This window comes from Salmo salar, chromosome 08, assembly GCF_965601325.2.
Source record: "Salmo salar chromosome 08, fSalSal1, whole genome shotgun sequence".
In the NCBI taxonomy this organism is placed as follows: domain Eukaryota; kingdom Metazoa; phylum Chordata; class Actinopteri; order Salmoniformes; family Salmonidae; genus Salmo; species Salmo salar.
Window position 1 is genome coordinate 38,812,616 of NC_138298.1, and position 17,385 is coordinate 38,830,000.

The following is a 17,385-nucleotide window of genomic DNA, read 5'->3' on the forward strand; positions in this document are numbered from 1 at the left end:
GTTCTTTGCACCCCATCACTGTGAGGTATTGTCTGTTTTTGACACACTTCTCTTCGGAGCACTGGGTTTCCCTGTGATTTACTCCCCCTGTGTATGATAGTTTTGGCCTGCCTCCCTAACGACGCCTTTTGCCTATTCCCTGCCTGTACTTTAGCCTATCGGATTTCCTGTCATCAACCTATTGCCTGATCTCCCGGACGACGTTACTAGCCTTTTCCCTGCCTGTACTGTTGCCTTTTGGACCCCCTGTGTATGACCTTCTGCCTGCCCCTGGACCCAGCTACCTGCCTCCTCCTGTGGTCCTTTACATTAAACACCTGCTGCGTCCTGCGCTTGAAACCAGCTCTCTGTCTCCCTCGTGTTCATTACAAATTGAAAGGAAAAAGCAAACATCTGCAGACACTTGGCCCTCCGTGGAATGAGTTTGACACATCTGTTGTAGATCAATGTTAAACATTAAAATCCTCCAGAAGAAGGTATCTAATTCTGCATTAAACAGGATTTGAAACATCAAAATAGTGTTTTCAACCTTTTCCGGTTTTGCTCCCAGTCCCTGGCAAGGTGTTGCACAACCGTTGATTAAGCCGTGTTACAACACACCATGTCATGTTTCAAAACATCTCAGGATGATGGGTTTCAATACTTCAGCAAAGTTCAAGTTTCTTCTCCTTCGAGTTGGTGGCAGCTCAGTTGCCACTAGTTTTGGTGTTACAAAAGCAAATGATTTTAACATTGCAGTTAGCTATGCATTGTAACTATGCTTTTAAACAACTGTTTAGGTTAGTTGTTCACTCTTACATCTCTGTAGATGTTACTTACAATTTAGCATCACACACAGAAATGACAGTAGTGACTATGGCTGTGTGTTTTTGTCCCGTACCGTGTGTGGGGGAATTCACAGTATGGCTGTGTGTGTTATTGTCCCGTACCGTGTGTGGGGGAGTTCACAGTAGAACCAGGTGATTTTAGGGGCCGGGTAACCGGCGGCAACGCAGCGCACCTGTCCATCAACTGGTCCCTCCTGGGAAATGATGACAGGCTTACCTGAGAGAGAGAGTGAGACACAGACAGACAGACAGACAGACAGACAGACAGACAGACAGACAGACAGACAGACAGACAGACAGACAGACAGACAGACAGACAGACAGACAGACAGACAGACAGACAGAGATAGACAGAGAGAGAGAGAGAGAGAGACAGAGAGTTTACTGTAAGCCTTCAAAATGGTGTGAAAAAGGATGTGAAAACACATCATGCAAAAACAACCAACCAGAACGTACTGTTCACATAGACAGGGAATGATTGATTGACAGAGGCATCCTCATGATTGGCTTGGAAGGTGTAAATTCCGCCCTCTGACCCATGGACCCTCACCAACCGCAGCTCACTGAAGTACCTAACACAGAAAGAGAGAGTACATTTTTTTGGTGTTAATTCCACTTTTATTTATTGAAATGGAATTGAGAGAGGGTGAAACAGTCAGGAAATGTGCGTGTGTGTTTGGGGGGAGGGGGATATGATTTACAAGAACAGCATGTTATAATGAAAGTGGAAGTTTCCATGACATAGATTGAGACTTAGAGGGGGTTCCCAGGCTGTATTGTATTTTTGTCTATGTATTTTTGGGGGGCTTTCGGTTACCCTATGAATCTGTAGATAAGTCTATTATAGAAGACATAGATCACGTGGTTTACAAGACACAGGGCGGTTGCTGGCTTAATCTATTTCCACAATTCCCCGGCAGGTATAAATATCCTACTTCAATTCGTCTGAGTGCCTTGTTGTATTATAGTTTTGCTAAATTATGTTCTATTTTTATTAATTTAGCTTTTATTTGTGTACTGTTTTATTCACTTAAATGCATTGTGGGTAGTGAACCTGAAATTAAGCAATTTGTTGCACTGTGTACTCCATCATGCGTAGGCTATATGACAAATGCACTAACTAATAACAAAAGCAAAAGTTCACAGTTCCACAGAAACCATAGCCCTTCTCATAAGGGCTATATTTAAATGTGTCGATATGGTTTTGGTTTCTCTCTGTGGTCGCTGTAGGTGTGATCGAGACGTTAGTCAGATAGGTCAGAGATAGGACTACTACATAAGGAGGCGCAACAGACATGATAACAGAAACTCGTCCCTCGCTCTACTGCTGCGGTCAAAACAAAACCGACTGCTGTTGGTCCGGCGGATGATGAAGGAGGAGAGGTTTGATAATCCCATTTACAGCAGCTGCAATGGTCCAGTGGGCTTCACCGAAGGAGACCGGGAACCCTTACGGGCACAGTGCAACCGAACTCACCTCTCAGGTAAGTAAAAACAAACCCGAACGTATAGTAGGGACGTCTAACATTCATCCTGCTGCACAGACCCTATAGACCCTCTACTATCATCGTAAATGAAGATATTGAATTATTTTGCCATATCTAATTAATGTATATTACGCTACTTTCTATGGTGGGGACAGTAGTCTATGTGTTATTCCTACTACATTACCCACACTTTTTACTTCAGATTGGTGGTGTTAGTATGGGTGTAACAGTATAGCTTCCATCCCTCTCCTCGCCCCAACCTGGGCTCGAACCAGGAACCCTCTGCACACATCAACAACTGACACCCCACGAAGCATCGTTACCCATCGCGCCACAAAAGCCACGGCTCTTGCGCACCACCGCTACCTAGCTAGCCATTTCACACCGGTTACATGTGTATAGTCAACACGATGACACTAGATCAATTGCTTAAAACGGATCAATATATTTGGTTTTGTACTGTTGATTTAGCGCTATGGGTCGCAGCTATCACTTTCTTTCGCAAATGGCTTGGATAATTCGGGTAAAGCCGTTTTGGTGATTTCTGGTATATCCAAATCCATCAGTACCATCAAGTTTTTGCACTCATTCAGCAGTTTTTACCCGAATAAGTACAATACCATTAGAAATTAATGTTGAAAGTTCAATAAATATTTCAGAAAATGTAAATAAATGCTGTTGTTGCTTCCTGTTGACAACACATTGATAAATAGCCCAGTGTCAAAACAGTTTTAAAGTGTCCAAATCAATAACCAATACGCAGAAACAGTTTGTAATATATCGAAAACCTAAAATGTACCATCTACGCAACAATAGTATAGAAAAGATGGACTATATAAAGAGTTCGGAGTTCAAAACGCCACCATGCCGCATCGATGAGAATACAGAGGAAATGAGGAGATGAAGCAGGAATCCAAATAGTGGGGTTTTATTGCACACAATCACAGGAGCACACGGGGGAAAGGTAGCAGGATAACGTTGTGGTTTACTGGGGAAATACAAGAGAGATAAATATGTTAATAACATACATGCATGACTGACCAGTGCAAAAGGGATAAATAACTGAAAAGTATCAAATAAACACCATATGTAACCGGTGTGAAATGGCTAGCTAGTTAGCGGCATGCGCGCTAATATCATTTAAAATCGGTGACGTCACTCGCTCTGAGACTTGAAGTAGGGTTTCCCCTTGAGTTGCAAGGACTGTGGATTTTGGGGACGTGATGGGTAACTATTCTTCGTGGGTGTCAGTTGTTGATGTGTGCAGAGGGTCCCTTGTTCGAACCCAGGTAGGGGCGAGGAGAGGGACGGAAGCAATACGGTTTAATCAGCACTGTTTAAACTAACACTAATTAAAGGCCATATTGAAACTTGGAATAACCCATAACCGCGGGAAGTAGGGGTGCTGAAGCACCACCTGTAAAACGATAAAATATATATATATATTTTTTAAACGACTATTTGAAAAAAACGTATTTTTTTCCCAAAAGTAGTGCACTGGGCCTTTACTAGTCCTGGATTAGAGGACCGATGTTGCGAAGGGCAAAAAAAATTACAATTAAATCTCAGTCTTCCTCACCCCAAAATGACTTCCTGGCTACTATGGAATAACCCTATACATAGTTGTTTAGATGAATGGCGGATGTTGATTTCGGGAGGCTGCCATCACGGAAAAGGGAACAAACCCCTTTTTATTTTAGTTAACTTCACAAATCACGACCCGCCATAGGATATCAACAGTGACACTAACGTTACTAGCCAACTAAGAAAGGATGTTCTTTGATATGTTTGGGTTGACTTGCTCATATCAAGCAACAGACAGTTTGTGTAACTGTAAAAATAAACAACTAGTGGACTCGTTTTATGAACGCTTGGATAGTGAAACTGAAATAGATTGGTAGCTAGTTGGTGAGGCTTTTGATTTATTTGCCAATTAATTAAGCTGAAGCTGGAAGTTGTTCGGTGTTTCCCGCTCATGCTGGCGAGCAAGCTAAACAGTGTGACGTTACACACCCAAGAAGGCTCAACCAATCGCCTGACCTAAACTCATAAATATGAATGACTTTGCCTCCGGCTGTCCTCCGAAATGAAATGTCCCATGCGGGACGCTAGTTGTTGCATGGAGGATTTAGCAATGATAACAACCACCGGGGTAGCAAGCGAGCACGCCCATTTTTCAACAGTTGTTACCACAGAATTTGAACATATTTTATGGAAAATAGATGTATGTTTCTGAACGCTGCACCAGGCTTCATTGTTGACAATATGACTGAGCGTCAAAGATTACCATTCGATTTGAGCAGGGCGCGCCCTCCCGCAACGGGCCGTAGCCCGGTTCAACCCGGGGCAGCTTAAATCAAATTCCCTCGTTGAAAACATGTATACATATTCCATTGGTTAGTACAAAGTAATATGTATGACTATATAACACGTTATTGGTCAGTCTATGTTAAAAACAATTGGTCAGAATTCCCCAACTCACTTAACCAATCACATCGTGTTTGGTTTTTATATTCCCCACTGTGTTTGATCCCTGAGGCTTTTATCAAACAAAAAACTGTTCTCCAACAGTTGAATTTAATCTTCACTTCAACTTTCAACATTACTACATGCATTGAAACAATCAATTGTGTGTTTGTGTGTCCACCTCAGGTTCTACATGCTTCAGAAGACACCACGTACTCCTGCTGTGTGTGGTGGTAGTGGGGTGTACCGTGGCTGTCATAAGCCTGTTTGCCCAGAAACATAATCAAACTGCACAGAGACAGCAGTTAAATAATGAAACCTGTGCAGCAGAGAGAGAAGAGATTAAGTCTCTGAAATCAGAGAACTACAGCGTTCTACTAAATGTGATTTTAAAGCAGGGTAAGTTCAGCTCTCAGTATTTATATAGCTCTTTTTTTCGCAGCACCACACCTAAACATCCCACCACAAAACCATCTCTCCTTTGTAGCTTTGTCGATAATTTGTCGAGTGGGGCGGCAGGGTAGCTTAGTGGTTAGAGCGGTGGACTTGTAAACCACAAAGGTTGCAAAATCGAATCCCCGAGCTGACAAGATAAAAATCTGTCGTTCTGCCCCTGAACAAGGCAGTTAACCCACTGTTCCCCTGAACAAGGCAGTTAACCCACTGTTCCACTGAACAAGGCAGTCCACCCACTGTTCCCCTGAACAAGGCAGTCCACCCACTGTTCCCCTGAACAAGGCAGTCCACCCACTGTTCCCCTGAACAAGGCAGTTAACCCACTGTTCCCCTGAACAAGGCAGTCCACCCACTGTTCCACTGAACAAGGCAGTCCACCCACTGTTCCCCTGAACAAGGCAGTCCACCCACTGTTCCCCTGAACAAGGCAGTCCACCCACTGTTCCCCTGAACAAGGCAGTCCACCCACTGTTCCCCTGAACAAGGCAGTCCACCCACTGTTCCCCTGAACAAGCCAGTCCACCCACTGTTCCCCTGAACAAGGCAGTTAACCCACTGTTCCCCTGAACAAGGCAGTCCAACCACTGTTCCCCTGAACAAGCCAGTCCACCCACTGTTCCCCTGAACAAGGCAGTCCACCCACTGTTCCCCTGAACAAGGCAGTCCACCCACTGTTCCCCTGAACAAGGCAGTCCAACCACTGTTCCCCTGAACAAGGCAGTCCACCCACTGTTCCCCTGAACAAGCCAGTCCACCCACTGTTCCCCTGAACAAGGCAGTTAACCCACTGTTCCCCTGAACAAGCCAGTCCAACCACTGTTCCCCTGAACAAGGCAGTCCACCCACTGTTCCCCTGAACAAGGCAGTCCACCCACTGTTCCCCTGAACAAGGCAGTCCACCCACTGTTCCCCTGAACAAGGCAGTCCACCCACTGTTCCCCTGAACAAGGCAGTCCACCCACTGTTCCCCTGAACAAGGCAGTCCACCACTGTTCCCCTGAACAAGGCAGTCCACCCACTGTTCCCCTGAACAAGGCAGTCCACCCACTGTTCCCCTGAACAAGGCAGTCCACCCACTGTTCCCCTGAACAAGGCAGTCCACCCACTGTTCCCCTGAACAAGGCAGTCCACCCACTGTTCCCCTGAACAAGGCAGTCCACCCACTGTTCCCCTGAACAAGGCAGTCCACCCACTGTTCCCCTGAACAAGGCAGTCCACCCACTGTTCCCCTGAACAAGGCAGTCCACCCACTGTTCCCCTGAACAAGGCAGTCCACCCACTGTTCCCCTGAACAAGGCAGTCCACCCACTGTTCCCCTGAACAAGGCAGTCCACCCACTGTTCCCCTGAACAAGGCAGTCCACCCACTGTTCCCCTGAACAAGGCAGTCCACCCACTGTTCCCCTGAACAAGGCAGTCCACCCACTGTTCCACTGAACAAGGCAGTCCACCCACTGTTCCCCTGAACAAGGCAGTCCACCCACTGTTCCACTGAACAAGGCAGTCCACCCACTGTTCCCCTGAACAAGGCAGTCCACCCACTGTTCCACTGAACAAGGCAGTCCACCCACTGTTCCCCTGAACAAGGCAGTCCACCCACTGTTCCACTGAACAAGGCAGTCCACCCACTGTTCCACTGAACAAGGCAGTCCACCCACTGTTCCCCTGAACAAGGCAGTCCACCCACTGTTCCACTGAACAAGGCAGTCCACCCACTGTTCCACTGAACAAGGCAGTCCAACCACTGTTCCCCTGAACAAGGCAGTCCACCCACTGTTCCCCTGAACAAGGCAGTCCACCCACTGTTCCACTGAACAAGGCAGTCCACCCACTGTTCCCCTGAACAAGGCAGTCCACCCACTGTTCCACTGAACAAGGCAGTCCACCCACTGTTCCCCTGAACAAGGCAGTCCACCCACTGTTCCCCTGAACAAGGCAGTCCACCCACTGTTCCCCTGAACAAGGCAGTCCACCCACTGTTCCACTGAACAAGGCAGTCCACCCACTGTTCCCCTGAACAAGGCAGTCCACCCACTGTTCCCCTGAACAAGGCAGTCCACCCACTGTTCCCCTGAACAAGGCAGTCCACCCACTGTTCCCCTGAACAAGGCAGTCCACCCACTGTTCCCCTGAACAAGGCAGTCCACCCACTGTTCCCCTGAACAAGGCAGTCCACCCACTGTTCCCCTGAACAAGGCAGTCCACCCACTGTTCCCCTGAACAAGGCAGTCCACCCACTGTTCCCCTGAACAAGGCAGTCCACCCACTGTTCCCCTGAACAAGGCAGTCCACCCACTGTTCCCCTGAACAAGGCAGTCCAACCACTGTTTCTAGGCCATCATTGAAAATAACAGTATGTCCTTAACTGACTTGTAAAGTATTGTATTTCAGAAAAGGATTTCTGCCTTTAGTGATCATATCTACTCTGTATCTAATCTTCTGCTCTCTATCTAATCTTGTCACGACTTCCTCCGAAATCGGTCCCTCTCCTTGTTCGAGCGACGTTCGGCGGTCGACATCACGGGTCTTTTAGCCATCGCCGATCCACCTTTCATTTTCCATTTGTTTTGTCTTGTCTTCCCTCACACCTGGTTTCATTTCCATCAATTACATGTTGTGTATTTAACCCTCTGTTCCCCCCATGTCCGGAATTGTTTATTGTAAGTGCTTGTGCACGTTATGTCTGGTGTGCGTTGGGTTTTGTACCCATTGATTTATTGTTCTGTTTTCCGGTGGTTTTTATTATTAAACTGCGCCGTTGGAAACACAGTTTTTGCTCTCCTGCGTCTGACTTCTCTACCGCCAGTTAAACACCTTTACAAATCTTCTACTCTGTATGTAATCTTCTGCTCTCTGCTCTGTATCTAATCTGTCTACAGAAGGGTGGAAGTATATAAACTCCAGTTTGTACTACATCTCTACTGAGATGAAGTCCTGGGATGAGAGCAGACCTTACTGCCAAAGGAAGGGATTGGACCTGGTGACCATAAACAGCGAAGAGGAACAGGTGTGTACGGTGTGTGTGTGTGTGTGTGTGTGTGTGTGTGTGTGTGTGTGTGTGGGTGAGTGCCTGCAATGTGTGACTGAGCTTCAGTCAGAGTCATCAAATTCTAAGAGGCCAAATATGGAGAAAAAAACTAAAGTATGGTTCTACCATTTATGTTATTCTACATCAATAGACCTTTCTCCTTGAAGTGGTCAGTGCAAAGAAATTGGAGGGAGTCTGGATTGATTTGTCTCCGAACAACACAAAGGAGATATCGACACGGTAAGACATTTCACCATCGATTTGAAAAGTATGACGGAGATTTGAACCTTTAGGGCATGAAGAAATCCAGAATGTTTCTGATAATAATTGCCTGTGTTTCTTCTCATAGGCTGAAGAGAGGTGCGGGGTCAGAAGAAGAGGACTGTGCTAAGCTTACGGTATATGAGACACCTGCAGTGAAAGAAGTACGAGGTGGACAATGTGGGACACAAAAATACTGTATTTGTGAAAAATACCTGATGTCAAATACAATGTAAGCAAGAGAGAACTTTTAACATGTTCTTCTGGAGACTTATATTTCCCTCACTAACTTTAAACATCAGCTATCTGAGCAGCTAACTGACCGCTGCAGCTGTACATAGTCCATCTGTAAACAGCCCATCCAATCTACCTACCTCATCCCCATATTGTTTTTATTTACTTTTCTGCTCTTTTGCACACCAGTATTTCTACTTGCACATCATCATCTGCACATCTATCACTCCAGTGTTAATTTGCTAAATTGTAATTACTTTGCTACTATGGCCTATTTATTGCCTTACCTCCTCACGCCATTTGCTCACACTGTATATAGACTTTCTTTCTTTTCTTCTACTGTATTATTGACTGTACGTTTGTTTATGTGTAACTCTGTGTTGTTGTATGTGTCGCACTGCTTTGCTTTATCTTGGCCAGGTCGCAGTTGTAAATGAGAACTTGTTCTCAACTAGCCTACCTGGTTAAATAGAGGTGAAATAAGGATTATAGTTGTTTTAATGGAGGGAACAACTGCTAGCTTCAACTCTTCTTGCTGTGACATCTCACAAACACCTAGTTGGTTCAGCCATTTTCCACCCATTTCACCCTTCCATGTTGTTTCAACTGTGCTCTTGCTTTGTGCACCGTCTCCTCAGACACCTAGGTGACGTAGATGAGCACCCCTCATTTTCCAAGAAGCAGCTGTTAGTCATTCCAGTTAGGTTGGTGAGGGTTTTACCCTGAAATACACATATGCACCGTATAGTAAGAAAAGTTAAAAGGGTAGTTTTCTGTGGTTGGAAACCCCCCTGCATTGTTCCAATATGCAAAAGCACTTTCAGTCAATAAGCTTTCTCAGTGAGAGCCTCAATTTTAGCCAGCCAGTTAGCTAGTTTTCAACTGAAGTCAATGGGACGATTGATTAAAAACATTGCTTTTGAAATAAACATTTCACATGAATTTCATGTAAAAACAAAAACAACTTTTAGTGAAACACTGAGTATAGATGGGGACTGATTGTCCTTCAGACACTCTCAAGTCATTGGTAAAGGAGTGACAGGTTACACAGCTCCTTATATGTCCTTCAGACACTCTCAAGTCATTGGTAAAGGAGTGACAGGTTACACAGCTCCTTATATGTCCTTCAGACACTCTCAAGTCATTGGTAAAGGAGTGACAGGTTACACAGCTCCTTATATGTCCTTCAGCCCACTCTCACAGCTCCATTGCCCGCCCTCAACAGGAGTGACAGGTTACACAGCTCCTTATATGTCCTTCAGACACTCTCAAGTCATTGATAAAGGAGTGACAGGTTACACAGCTCCTTATATGTCCTTCAGACACTCTCAAGTCATTGGTAAAGGATTGACAGGTTACACAGCTCCTTATATGTCCTTCAGACACTCTCAAGTCATTGGTAAAGGAGTGACAGGTTACACAGCTCCTTATATGTCCTTCAGACACTCTCAAGTCATTGGTAAAGGAGTGACAGGTTACACAGCTCCTTATATGTCCTTCAGACACTCTCAAGTCATTGGTAAAGGAGTGACAGGTTACACAGCTCCTTATATGTCCTTCAGACACTCAAGTCATTGGTAAAGGATTGACAGGTTACACAGCTCCTTATATGTCCTTCAGACACTCTCAAGTCATTGGTAAAGGAGTGACAGGTTACACAGCTCCTTATATGTCCTTCAGACACTCTCAAGTCATTGGTAAAGGAGTGACAGGTTACACAGCTCCTTATATGTCCTTCAGCACCCACTCTCACAGCTCCATTGGCCCGCCTCAACAGGAGTGACAGGTTACACAGCTCCTTATATGTCCTTCAGACACCTCAAGTCATTGGTAAAGGAGTGACAGGTTACACAGCTCCTTATATGTCCTTCAGACACTCTCAAGTCATTGGTAAAGGAGTGACAGGTTACACAGCTCCTTATATGTCCTTCAGACACTCTCAAGTCATTGGTAAAGGAGTGACAGGTTACACAGCTCCTTATATGTCCTTCAGACACCTCAAGTCATTGGTAAAGGAGTGAAGGACAATCAGCCTCCATCTACACACAATGTTTGACTAAATGTTATTTTTTGTTTCCATGAAATGTTAATTTTTACAGAACAATGTTTTTATCCATCTGCCCATTGACTTCAGTTGAAAACTAGCTAACTTAATCTGGCACACAAACTGCAATGTTGATTAATGTTCAATGAAATGAAATGTAGTTCGTGCTACAAGGGTAGGAAACCCACCGAGGGTTAAGATATATTTTATTAGTCCACGTGAAACGGAAAATGTGTCTTCTGTAACCCTGTTGTACTATGTACAGAAGAGAATGTGCAGTATTATAAAGGAATACCAGTTTTATTTTTATATTTCATATTGTAAATAAAAATCCTTTATTGTAATTATTTACGATACTATTGTCCTGTGACACCAAAAGTCAATGTGATTTAATATTGGGGCGGTAGGTAGCTTAGTGGTTAGAGCGTTGGACTAGTAAACCGAAAGGTTGCAAGATTGAATCCCTGAGCTGACAAGTTAAAATCTGTCGTTCTGCCCCTGAACAAGGCAGTTAACCCACTGTTCCTAGGCCGTCATTGTAAATAAGAATTTGTTGTTAACTGACTTGCCTAGTTAAATAAAGGTTAAATATATGAATGTGCTCATCTGATGAAGACCATGTCAGTTAACATGTTGTGATTTGTTTATAATAACGTAAATAAATGTAGGATAAGGTTATGTAAAACACAGAAATGTATCTTGTTCTTGTGAAAGGATTAGCAACGATGTATTTATGGAGGGGGAAACTATTTGCTTCAGTTGCTTGCTATGCCTCAGCCCTCTTGCCATGCCTCAGCCCTCTTGCCATGCCTCAGCCCTCTTGCCATTGTCTTACGACGGCCGTCTGCAACTGGCAACACATTGTCGCGTTAGAATGACGCCACCAGTCGGAAGACGATGCCCTCAAACACCTAGTCGTTCAGCCCCACTCATTTCACCCTTCCAAGAGAAACCAGACGTGATCATTCAGAAATGAAAACGTGGGGCGTAGGGGCTGTAATCGCTGTGACTGTAGTCTCCTCAGAAATGTTAAAGGTCTGTTAATGACTCGTATCGGTTGAGCTACTGGTATGACTTAAAGAAATGATCAAATATTTACCCAGCTGTCGGTTAGAGACTTTGGCTGGAGTCACAGCATAGCGACTTAAAGGGCAAATCCGCCACTTTTCAACCTCATATTCATCATCTCCAGCACCACTCCAGTGTCTACATGTTCCTCATCTACAGCACCATTCTGGTGTCCATACTGCTGTATATATAGTGTATGAAGGGGTGTCCACATACTGCTGTATATATAGTGTATGAAGGGGTGTCCACATACTGCTGTATATATATAGTGTATGAAGGGGTGTCCACATACTCGCTGTATATATATAGTGTATTAAGGGGTGTCCACATACTGCTGTATATATATAGTGTATGAAGGGGTGTCTATACTGCTGCTGTATATATAGTGTATGAAGGGGTGTCTATACTGCTGCTGTGTGTATATATAGTGTATGAAGGGGTGTCCATACTGCTGTATATATAGTGTATGAAGGGGTGTCTATACTGCTGCTGTGTGTATATATAGTGTATGAAGGGGTGTCCATACTGCTGCTGTGTGTATATATAGTGTATGAAGGGGTGTCCATACTGCTGTGTATATATAGTGCAGTGTCTACATGTGAAAACAGTGTGTTTCTAGGATCTGTGGTTAAAAGCAGAAGAAGAAAGGTCCTAACAAAAAATGCTTCTCTGTGACATCACAGGGTAGGATTAAACAGTAAGATAAATGTGTTTCTAGCCAGAGGGAGGACATTCCTTACTCCCCGGGTCACTGTGAATCTCTACGTGTTTTGAACATCTCTGTTTTTAACTTTTGATGATGTCGTCGGGTAGAACTTTTTATCTTTTTTTCTATTAAATATAGAAATCCGCCGTTTTCACATACGGTATGTAGACACTGGTATTGTGCTGAAACAGACTGGTCAATAGAAATAGCATTAGATGTCAGACGTTTGGAAAGGTCCTTGGGACGTCGATATATTCCTACCTCTCCACTTACCATAAGAAACCATTTCCCGAGCACTGGCACAAACTCATGATGCTCGGAGACGAAGCGTGGTCAGACCAAGCATGCTGCTTAGACCCCTGCACCACGGCAGTCCACAATGCTCTAACAAGCCGGGAGAATACTTAGTGATACTTGATGGAAACTTATTTTGTTTTAAGCCTTCCCTCAAACCATAGCCCTAACCTTAACCACTCAGAATTAATACCTAAACTAACCCTTTTGTTTTAGCCCTGTAACCAAACGGAATTAACCCTGTAACCACGTGGAATTAACCCTGTAACCACGTGGAATTAACCCTGTAACCACGCGGAATTAACCCTGTAACCACGCGGAATTAACCCTGTAACCACGCGGAATTAACCCTGTAACCACGCGGAATTAACCCTGTAACCAAACACAATTAACCCTGTAACCACGTGGAATTAACCCTGTAACCAAACGGAATTAACCCTGTAACCACGCGGAATTAACCCTGTAACCACGCGGAATTAACCCTGTAACCAAACGGAATTAACCCTGTAACCACGTGGAATTAACCCTGTAACCAAACGGAATTAACCCTGTAACCAAACACAATTAACCCTGTAACCACGTGGAATTAACCCTGTAACCAAACGGAATTAACCCTGTAACCAAACACAATTAACCCTGTAACCACGTGGAATTAACCCTGTAACCACGCGGAATTAACCCTGTAACCACGCGGAATTAACCCTGTAACCACGCGGAATTAACCCTGTAACCACGCGGAATTAACCCTGTAACCACGCGGAATTAACCCTGTAACCATCCAGAATTAACCCTGTAACCATGTAGAATTAACCCTGTAACCATGCAGAATTAACCCTGTAACCACGATTAACCTGCCCAGAATTAACCCTGTAACCATCCAGAATTAACCCTGTAACCATCCAGAATTAACCCTGTAACCATGCAGAATTAACCCTGTAACCATGCAGAATTAACCCTGTAACCATCCAGAATTAACCCTGTAACCATGCAGAATTAACCCTGTAACCATCCAGAATTAACCCTGTAACCAAACAGAATTAACCATGTAACCAAACAGAATTAACCCTGTGACCACGTGGAATTAACCCTGTAATGAATTAACCATGCAGAATTAACCCTGTAACCAAACAGAATTAACCCTGTGACCACGTGGAATTAACCCTGTAATGAATTAACCATGCAGAATTAACCTTGTAACTACGCGGAATTAATGCGTAAAGAATCAACATTAATCCATAATACGTCAAATTCCGAGGTGAAACTATGAGGTTGGCTGGAGATAATGAACATGAAGTTGGCTGGAGATAATGAACATGAAGTTGGCTGGAGATAATGAACATGAAGTTGGCTGGAGATAATGAACATGAAGTTGGCTGGAGATAATGAACATGAAGTTGGCTGGAGATAATGAACATGAAGTTGGCTGGAGATAATGAACATGAAGTTGGCTGGAGATAATGAACATGAAGTTGGCTGGAGATAATAAACATGAGGTTGGCTGGAGATAATGAACATGAAGTTGGCTGGAGATAATGAGAATGAAGTTGGCTGGAGATAATGAACATGAGGTTGGCTGGAGATAATGAACATGAGGTTGGCTGGAGATAATAAACATGAGCTTGGCTGGAGATAATGAGATAATGAACATGAAGTTGGCTGGAGATAATGAACATGAGGTTGGCTGGAGATAATGAGATAATGAACATGAGGTTGGCTGGAGATAATGAACATGAAGTTGGCTGGAGATAATAAACATGAGCTTGGCTGGAGATAATGAGATAATGAACATGAAGTTGGCTGGAGATAATGAACATGAGGTTGGCTGGAGATAATGAGATAATGAACATGAGGTTGGCTGGAGATAATGAACATGAAGTTGGCTGGAGATAATGAGAATGAAGTTGGCTGGAGATAATGAACATGAGGTTGGCTGGAGATAATGAACATGAGGTTGGCTGGAGATAATAAACATGAGCTTGGCTGGAGATAATGAGATAATGAACATGAAGTTGGCTGGAGATAATGAACATGAGGTTGGCTGGAGATAATGGATAATGAACATGAAGTTGGCTGGAGATAATGAACATGAGCTTGGCTGGAGATAATGAGATAATGAACATGAGGTTGGCTGGAGATAATGAACATGAGGTTGGCTGGAGATAATGAGATAATGAACATGAGGTTGAAAAGTGGAGTGGCTCTTTAAGAGATATTTATCTTCCTATTTGTTGTACATTTGATGTATTTGAATGTTTTATGTAATGCTGAAATAGTGTATTTAATCTAATTAACGTATTATTCTTTTAGTATCACAAAAAAGTTGTTAATCATATTTTTGAAGTGAAATTATTCTATTTTTTTATATCATTTTGTATATGTCTGCACTTTAGTCATTAAAATAAAATGATTGAATGAAATATTACACTGGGGCAGACATTCTCTCTGAACCGTCACAGTGGTGTTCCATGTGACTGGAACCTGTATCTGTCTGCGGAGAGTTCCTGTATCTGTCTGCGGAGAGTACCTGTATCTGTCTGCGGAGAGTACCTGTATCTGTCTGCGGAGAGTACCTGTATCTGTCTGAGGAGAGTACCTGTATCTGTCTGAGGAGAGTACCTGTATCTGTCTGCGGAGAGTACCTGTATCTGTCTGCGGAGAGTACCTGTATCTGTCTGCGGAGAGTACCTGTATCTGTCTGCGGAGAGTACCTGTATCTGTCTGCGGAGAGTACCTGTATCTGTCTGCGGAGAGTTCCTGTATCTCCGGGAGAGTTCCTGTATCTGTCTGCGGAGAGTACCTGTATCTGTCTGCGGAGAGTACCTGTATCTGTCTGCGGAGAGTACCTGTATCTGTCTGCGGAGAGTACCTGTATCTGTCTGCGGAGAGTACCTGTATCTGTCTGCGGAGAGTACCTGTATCTGTCTGCGGAGAGTACCTGTATCTGTCTGCGGAGAGTACCTGTATCTGTCTGCGGAGAGTACCTGTATCTGTCTGAGGAGAGTACCTGTATCTGTCTGCGGAGAGTACCTGTATCTGTCTGCGGAGAGTACCTGTATCTGTCTGCGGAGAGTACCTGTATCTGTCTGCGGAGAGTACCTGTATCTGTCTGCGGAGAGTACCTGTATCTGTCTGCGGAGAGTACCTGTATCTGTCTGCGGAGAGTACCTGTATCTGTCTGCGGAGAGTACCTGTATCTGTCTGCGGAGAGTACCTGTATCTGCGTCGTTGGACAGTGATGACGTGCTCCGTGGTGTTGTGGAGGGTCTTGCCGTTGAAAGCCCAGGACAGAGTGCCAGGTCTGGGGTAGGACTCCAACTCTACCCTGAGGCTTAGGCTCTCCCCTTCTCTGACAGCAGACTGGCTAGGCCGGGAGTCACCCAGCATACTGATGAAGCCTCGCTCTGGAGGGGGAACACACACACACATGGTTAGACTCTCCCTCTCTCTGACCGGGTTAGACTCTCCCTCTCTCTGACAGGGTTAGACTCTCCCTCTCTCTGACAGGGTTAGACTCTCCCCTTCTCTGACAGGGTTAGACTCTCCCTCTCTCTGACAGGGTTAGACTCTCCCTCTCTCTGACAGGGTTAGACTCTCCCCTCTCTCTGACAGGGTTAGACTCTCCCTCTCTCTGACAGGGTTAGACTCTCTCTGACAGGGTTAGACAGGGTTAGACTCTCCCTCTCTCTGACAGGGTTAGACTCTCCCCTCTCTCTGACAGGGTTAGACTCTCCCTCTCTCTGACAGGGTTAGACTCTCCCTCTCTCTGACAGGGTTAGACTCTCCCTCTCTCTGACAGGGTTAGACTCTCCCTCTCTCTGACAGGGTTAGACTCTCCCTCTCTCTGACAGGGTTAGACTCTCTCTGACAGGGTTAGACAGGGTTAGACTCTCCCTCTCTCTGACAGGGTTAGACTCTCCCTCTCTCTGACAGGGTTAGACTCTCCCTCTCTCTGACAGGGTTAGACTCTCCCTCTCTCTGACAGGGTTAGACTATTATCAGTTACAGTGTTATAGAGGTTAACAGATTCCATCATTGAGGTTCTGTCTTTGCGAGACTCACACACACACACACACACACACACACACACACACACACACTCACCACGGACATCCAGGTGCAGGGTATCGGCGGTGGCACCCCTCTCGTTGTGGGCGTGGCATCGGTATGTCCCGGCATCTGATTGGTTGACAGAGGTGATCCAGAGGGAGGCGGAGCGTTGGTAACCACGGGAACCAGCCAGGATGTGGGAGGTGTGGGCCTGGAAGGCACGCTGCAGACAGGGGTCAGGGGTTAGAGTTCAGGGGTTCACTATACTGGACTCTCAGGGGGGTCATGGTTAGTGTACTGGTAGAAGCAATAGAACACTGTGAATACTACTACGTTGTGGCACTATATAACATCTATTACCTTTGATAAAGACGGGGGAGATAGAGAGAGAAAGGGAGAGAGACACAGAGACAGAGAGAAAGGGAGAGAGAGAAAGGGAGAGAGAAAGGGAGAGAGAAAGGGAGAGAG

General features: G+C 44.9%; 1 protein-coding gene and 1 long non-coding RNA gene across 2 annotated transcripts in view; one reads left to right on the top strand and one right to left on the bottom strand.

The window, feature by feature from the left end:
* The window catches only part of kitb (KIT proto-oncogene, receptor tyrosine kinase b), a 50,890-nt gene that overhangs the window by 23,145 nt on the left and 10,360 nt on the right, over positions 1–17,385 (bottom strand). Inside the window, exons 5-8 of the mRNA XM_082978656.1 lie at positions 16,972–17,140; positions 16,082–16,271; positions 1,284–1,399; positions 930–1,044 (exon numbers count right to left, since the gene is read on the bottom strand). Coding sequence (XP_082834782.1) covers positions 930–1,044; positions 1,284–1,399; positions 16,082–16,271; positions 16,972–17,140 — 590 coding nt within the window. The remainder of the gene's footprint in view (positions 1–929; positions 1,045–1,283; positions 1,400–16,081; positions 16,272–16,971; positions 17,141–17,385) is intronic.
* On the top strand, positions 1,038–9,942 carry LOC145881550 (uncharacterized). Its single transcript, XR_014393119.1, has 4 exons — positions 1,038–5,179; positions 8,115–8,242; positions 8,415–8,503; positions 8,613–9,942. It is a non-coding gene; the product is annotated as an uncharacterized LOC145881550 (long non-coding RNA).